Source organism: Rosa rugosa, chromosome 1 (genome assembly GCF_958449725.1).
Source record: "Rosa rugosa chromosome 1, drRosRugo1.1, whole genome shotgun sequence".
NCBI classification, from domain to species: Eukaryota; Viridiplantae; Streptophyta; class Magnoliopsida; order Rosales; family Rosaceae; genus Rosa; species Rosa rugosa.
The window spans coordinates 44,841,343-44,847,990 of NC_084820.1; the positions used below are offsets into that span (position 1 = coordinate 44,841,343).

The 6,648-nt window shown below is 38.4% G+C and overlaps 1 protein-coding gene across 1 annotated transcript; it reads right to left on the bottom strand.

Moving 5' to 3' along the window:
- Positions 1 to 555: 555 nt before the first annotated feature.
- On the bottom strand, positions 556 to 3,683 carry LOC133728890 (uncharacterized). The gene is made up of 4 exons (XM_062156331.1): positions 3,549 to 3,683; positions 2,144 to 2,913; positions 742 to 813; positions 556 to 622 (listed from the first exon to the last, which is right to left on the bottom strand). Exons 2-4 carry the CDS (start codon positions 2,911 to 2,913, stop codon positions 556 to 558), a joined length of 909 nt encoding a protein of 302 aa, XP_062012315.1. The 5' UTR covers positions 3,549 to 3,683.
- Between the last annotated feature and the right edge of the window lie 2,965 nt (positions 3,684 to 6,648).

The window sequence follows — 6,648 nt, forward strand, 5'->3', positions numbered from 1 at the left end:
ATCTTCTTCTTCCAGCTCTTTCTCCTCCTCTGTTTATCTCCTCCTCTCCTCCTTCACCAACGCCAATGCCACCCACCACCTCCATCATCTGCAAGAGAAAAATAAAAACAAGCTGAACTCATGTCTATAATTTAATCGCAACCAAACCAGTAAATGAAGCAACAATCATCTCAAATCTTTAAAATGAAATACAATACCCCAATTGCAAATCCAATACCACACAAGAAGAACAAAGGAAAACTCGACAAGTTATACAGCCCAGCCACAGATCTATAAACAAAAGTAAGAACCTTCAGATGCATGGGTAAGGCCACCAAATTGATTCTATGGAGTTAACATAAAACAATCTGATAGTTTCACAAATATTCACATATCAAGCATTCATAATCAGTAAACATTTGGTGCTTGTAGCCACAGTAACAACCGACATAGTTCGAAGATTGAAGATGCAACAGTGAATCACATTTTAAACTCAGTTTAACAATTGCAATATCAGCTTAGGCTCAAAACAAAATTCTTCAAATCACAAATTCCCAAACCAAAACCAATCCGGCGCTATAAAGAACAAAACTTTAACAAATTTAGATTCATACAATACAAATTAACCATTTCAGATTCACATCTGTACGAACCAGATCCCAGAATCACATAAACACAGAGAAAAGCAGAGAAATTGAAATGAGGAGATCGGAAACAAAAACAAAGAATATGAATGGATTGGAGACGAAGATATATAGATACCTGATCTGGTTAAGAGCGGTGACCTCAGATTTGAGCTTGGAGATTTTATCAGTGGCAGGCTGGCAGCCATTGCTGAACTAACACACAAGCTTTTCAAATTTCTAGAGAAAACGAAAACGAATTAAGAGATCTGACAGAGAGAGAGAGAGAGAGAGAGAGAGGGGGAGAGAGATAGCTGATGGTGGTACTCTTCTTCTCCGATCTCGTCCCAAAGATGTTCTTGTTCGACCTTCGAACTCACCTCCACTTCTCTCCCAAGCTTCTCGATCTTGTTGTGGCACTGCGAGGAGGTTTTGAACGGCGAGACCAGTAGGAATTGGGCCGCGAGGGTGGTGGCGACGTCATCCCAGTCGGTGGCGGCCGAGAGAGGACCACTTGTCCTTGAAGATGGAGATGAGGGCTTCGGCCTCGTTGTCGGTCCAACACGGCGGCGGGGGGTTGGGGAGGACATTGGGGTGTGGGATAAGGAGAGAAGGGAGGCCGTAGGTTAGGAAAGGAATGAGGGTTGTGATGGTGGTGGTGGGTGGCGTTGGCGTCGCCGAAGGTTTGGAGAAGGAGAGAGAACTGAGTTTTGTTTTTGGAAGAAGAAGAAGACGGATGACCAAAGGAGGAAAGAAAAGCTGGAAGAAGAAAAGATAAAATGAAAAAAAAAAAGAGACAAAAAAAAAAAACTAAGTGAGGGTATAATAGACTTTTTAGGGGGGAAATGACCGCCACGTCAGCAAGATAATGGAGTATTTGACTGATGCTTGACGGCAGGGACTAATTGGGAGGAAATTGGGAGTTCAGGGACTTTTTAGGTGAAATTCGAAGGTCAGGGACTGAAACGATGAAACCCTATAAGTATAGGGAGTAAACAGTATTTAACTCTTAAATATATCTCATATTCTTTAGAGTATTTCTATTTTAGTAGAATGATAATCTTTTCATTCTAATAATTTTTCTCTAGATGTATTGCTTTACATCTTTATAATGCTATTTCGAACCATGTAAATATGTGTATAGTAAATAAATTTGAATAAATTCAGTGCTTCAGAATAAAATTCAAAATTTATTAATAAGCCAACGATGATCAAATTAAGGTCTTGTTCTAATTCATCAAACCAGTATTGAAATAAACTTTAAGACCAAGTAGTAGTCTAATTAAAAATGAGGCATTATGCCTTCACAACTGTCTTTGGAAAATAAAATGAATAAAGCAGATCAGTCAAGATTGAGAGCATCCATTGACTTAGCAAGTTCCTCTTTGCCATTGAAGTCTGCAATTGTAAGGTTGACGTCTAGGTCATGACCTCCTTCTTCCATATAGTGAGCCTCTTGTTCTTTAGACTCTCTATACCTCTTGTAATTGGCTGCTACTCTGTTTTGGCAGTTCTTGTACCAATGCCCAATGAATCCACACCTATAGCATGGTTCATTGTCAACTCTTTCCTTTGGCATCTTGTTTCCATGATCCCCATGTCCCTTTCCACATGGTGCATTGTTGCCACGTGGGTAGGGATCAGCACGTCTAAACCCCCTTGCATTGGAGTTATTTCCACCTTTCATTTTTCCATAATTAGCCTCTGGAATTTTCTTTGTCCCAGTGGGCCTGGCATTGTTATTCAAGAGAATCTTATTTTGTCTCTCAGCCACTTGCAGTAGGCTTATCAACTTATTGAAGGTTGTGATTCTTTTGTTGTCATAATCCAACTGATACTGGTTCGCTAGTATAAAAGCTGAATTAGGAAAGGTGGTAAGAGTCTTGTAGATCATATCATCTTCTGTGATTTCCCTTCCACAGAAATTGAGACGTGCCTTTAAGCGCAACATGTCCTTGTTGAAGTCATTGACCTTTTTATAGTCAAGAAAGCGGATTCCATTCCACTGAACAGCCAGTCCTGGGAGCAAAGTATCGTGAATGTTCCCAAAACGTCCTTTAAGGGCATCCCACAGTGCTTTGGGTGTCTTCAACTGAAGGTACTCCCAGCGTAGGCTAGGATCAATATGTCGCCTCAGAAAAATTAAGGCATCTGCTTTCACCTTATTAGATAGTTCATCATCTTTGGGATCAGTAATGGTGGCAGTGTAGTCTTTTGCCACAAAGGCAGTTTCCATATCGAAAACCCAACGATGGTACTCAAGTCCTTCTGAGTCCAAGATGTCAAACTCAGGTCGAGTTGGATCAGCCATCTACATAAAACAAGAGAGAAGATATAAATTACGCAGTCATAAAGACATCCACGTAAATTATTTTCCAAACATATGAATTAGATTTCAAGACCAAGATTCGTAATTGTCACATTTTTTTTGATGCTATGTGAAAATATTTTATCACAGTAAGTGAGTGTATAATGCGCATGAATTTTCATTATCATGGCCAAACGGTATTGATATGTTGCATTAAAAATAATCATAGTACATTTAAATATATCATATAAAAATAAGCTTCATGTTCAAATTTCACAAATATACAACAAATTATATACTACACATAATAATAGCAATAATATATCATGCGTAAAATAAAATATAAATAATAGCATAATATAAAGACATGCATAGGAATAATTATATAAGAGTAAATAAAATTCACAAAACATGCTCACAATTGCATAATAAAAACATAAGCAATAAAATATAAAGCTTAAACATAATTATAAATCATGCTTAAATATAATTATATAAAACATAAATAATAAGGCATGCTTAAAACAATCAAAATTATCTAATTAAACTTGCTTAATAACAAAATATAATAAAAGCATAAACAATAAAATATAAAGCATGCTTTGTTAAAATCATAAAATAAAATAAAGAAAACATACTTGATTTCGATAAAACAATTCTAGCACACGCGCGTGTTGATGCAGGCGTGCGTAGCAATGTTTTTGTGCTTATGACACTAGGCCGCTTCCTCTCCCTTTTCAGCAGTGGGCTTTGATCTTTTTTTTCTGTTTTTTTTTTTCTTCTTCTGGGCCGGGGGGGGGGGGGGGGGACCTGTTTCTATATATTTTTTCTTTTGCTTTTTTTTTTCTTTGTCTGTACCGAAGGGCCTTTTTTTTTTTTTTTTTTTGTTGGGCCGGCTCTTTTCTTTGGGCCGGGCACACTCTTTTTTTTTTCTTCTTTTCTTTTCTCTGTTTTTTTTTCGCGTCTTCTTCCTTTGCGTCTCCTTCTGGTTTGCAGGTGACTATGTGACTGGGATCTGCTGTAGGCGGGTTGCTGCTACAGGCAGGTTTGGCCGGTACTGCGATGCAGGGTGGAGGCTGAAGGCTGCAGCGCGAGCTGCTGGGTTGGGCTAGGAGCGAGACGCACGGCAGAGGGGAGGCAGCGCCGGCGATCAGGACGAGGTCAGAGGTTTGCGGCCTGGTGATGGAGGCCGGCTGACGGAGGATGCGCTGGCCAATAGGTCTGGGGCACCGGGACTTGGCCGGATTTGCTGCGCCGAGGTCGGATTCGACCGGGACTTGTGCTGCTGCAAGGTGGTGATGCAGGCTGCTGCTGCTGCAGTTGTGTCCTGTGGGCTGGAGGCCGGTGAAGGGTGATTGAGGCCGGTCTATGTTGGGAGATTTTTTTTTTTTTTGTTTTTTTTTTTTTGGGTGGCGGCAGAAAAGAAAAAGTTTTTGTTTTTCTTTTAGGGTTTTTTTCCTTGGCTATTTGCTCTGAGCGTGCTGATAACGTGTTAAAGTAAAAATGCCAATTGGAATTGGTCTACTCATTTCATTTCATAGTCCCTTTATATAGGGATAGAATTACAACGGAAATATCGATTACATTAATGATACTAAATGCTGATTGATCCGTAATTGTGCTGATTGATGGTAATCACTGATTCCTTGATTCCCTCTCCGTCAGTTGCTTTGATGAAGGCACACAATATGTTTTTCCTTTAACATATGTAATGCAACTAGTGAAATTTTATAGTGAGAGCTGACAGATCGAAAAAATAAATTGAGAATGAACATATTAGTTTTATCCGGTATTTAGGGTTGACCTAGTAGATCGAGACCCAAACAACGACAAAAATAGCTGAAATTTTGACCATAATCATATATTCTTATCATGATAACATCCAACGGTCGATTTTGATAAAGTCTATTTCCTCTACATTGTTCCTCATGGAAGGTATACTATTTGATACAACTAATAAACAAGTTAGACCACATTAATAGACATATAAGGATTTTGTGTGATCCAAATAATCGAAATTGAAAATCGATAAATTTGAAATTACTCATCTATTTGTAGTATATTAATAGTATTTTGTAAAAAGATTAACCCGATTCGCCGTCATTTCGACATTAAATAAAGCGGTCAACCTTTTATACGCTTCTACTTCCCTAAGGGGAGCTGAACCACGAGAAGATAAACTTCCCAAAATTTTTACATTAGCTGATATAGCTCATACCCACGAGAGTGTGAGAGCTGACAGATCGAAAAAATAAGTTGCGAATGAGCGGTTATGAGCATATTAGTTTTATGTGTTATTTAGGGTTTAGGGTTGACCTAGTAGATCGAGACCCAAACAATTTCAAAAATAGCTGAAATTTTGACCATAATCATATATTCTTATCATGATAACATCCAACGTCGATTTTGATAAAGACTATTTCCTCTACATTGTTTCTCATGGAAGGTATACTATTTGATACAACTAATAAACTAGTTAGTCCAAATTAGTAGACATATAAGGATTTTGTGCGATCAAAATAATCGAAATTGGAAATCTATAAATTTGACATTACCAATCTATTCATCTATTTATAGCATATTAATAGGTATTTTGTAAAAAAATTAACCCGATTCGCGGTCATTTCGACATTAAATAAAGCGGTCAACTCTTTATACGCTTCTACTTCCCTAAGGGGAGTTGAACCACGATGAGATAAACTTCCCAAAATTTTTATATTAGCTACTATAGCTCATACCCACGAGAGTGTGAGAGTTGACATATCGAAAAAATAAGTTGCGAATGAGCGGTTATAAGCATATTAGTTTTATGTGTTATTTAGGGTTTAGGTTGACCTAGTAGATCGAGACCCAAACAACGATGAAAATAGCTGAAATTTTGACCGTAATCATATATTCTTATCATGATAACATCCAACGGTCGATTTTGATAAAGTCTATTTCCTCTACATTGTTCCTCATGGAAGGTATACTATTTGATACAACTAATAAATAAGTTAGACCATATTAGTAGACATATAAGGATTTTGTGCGATCCAAATAATCGAAATTGGAAATCGATAAATTTGACATTACCCATCTATTTATAGCATATTAATAGGTATTTTTATTTTATTATAAAACTCCATTTACATCTTAGATGTATAGGATCGATGCACTGATAAAACCTACCGACTCAGAGAACGACCTAGCTAAATCCCTAAAACATATGTTCTATACTTTTTTTATTTTTCATTTTTACATTTGATATGAGAAACCCTATTTTCGTGTTCCTAAAAAAAAAAATGGGATCTTGACCAAATACCCAAATTTGGGTTAACATGAACCCACTTACTCCAATAAGAGATTAGTGTGCCCACTCACCTAATATTAAGTAAAAAGACTGTTTTAGACAAATCTCAAATATTAAATTACAACCATCGTGCCACTCTCTCTCTCTCTTCTCCTGTCCTTGACGCCGATAGCCTCTCTCTCTCAGCCACTGCCCTTCCGCGCTTGACCCAAGCCTCCGGCGACTCAAGAGAAGATCGCCACCGTGCCCCGAAGTCCAGCAACATCACCTCGACCCTGTACTCACTCTCCGTCGACTCTTGACGGTGGCACGCCGTTAGTGGAGGCCGACGCAGAAAATTCCAGTGGAATCCTCAAGCTCCACCGACCTGAAGACTCCCCCTCTGTATATCCACCACCGTCGCTTTCCTCCCCCTCTCCACAGCTGTGTTCTTCCTCTTCTCCTCC

Coding starts and splice junctions, on each gene's coding strand:
- LOC133728890 (XM_062156331.1), bottom strand. CDS start 2,913: ATGGCTGATCCAACTCGACCTGAGTTTGACATCTTGGACTCAGAAGGA. Junction 814..2,143: donor GACAATGAACCATGCTATAG/GTGTGGATTCAT, acceptor GTGTTAGTTCAG/CAATGGCTGCCAGCCTGCCA. Junction 623..741: donor ACCGCTCTTAACCAGATCAG/GTATCTATATAT, acceptor TGGTTCGTACAG/ATGTGAATCTGAAATGGTTA.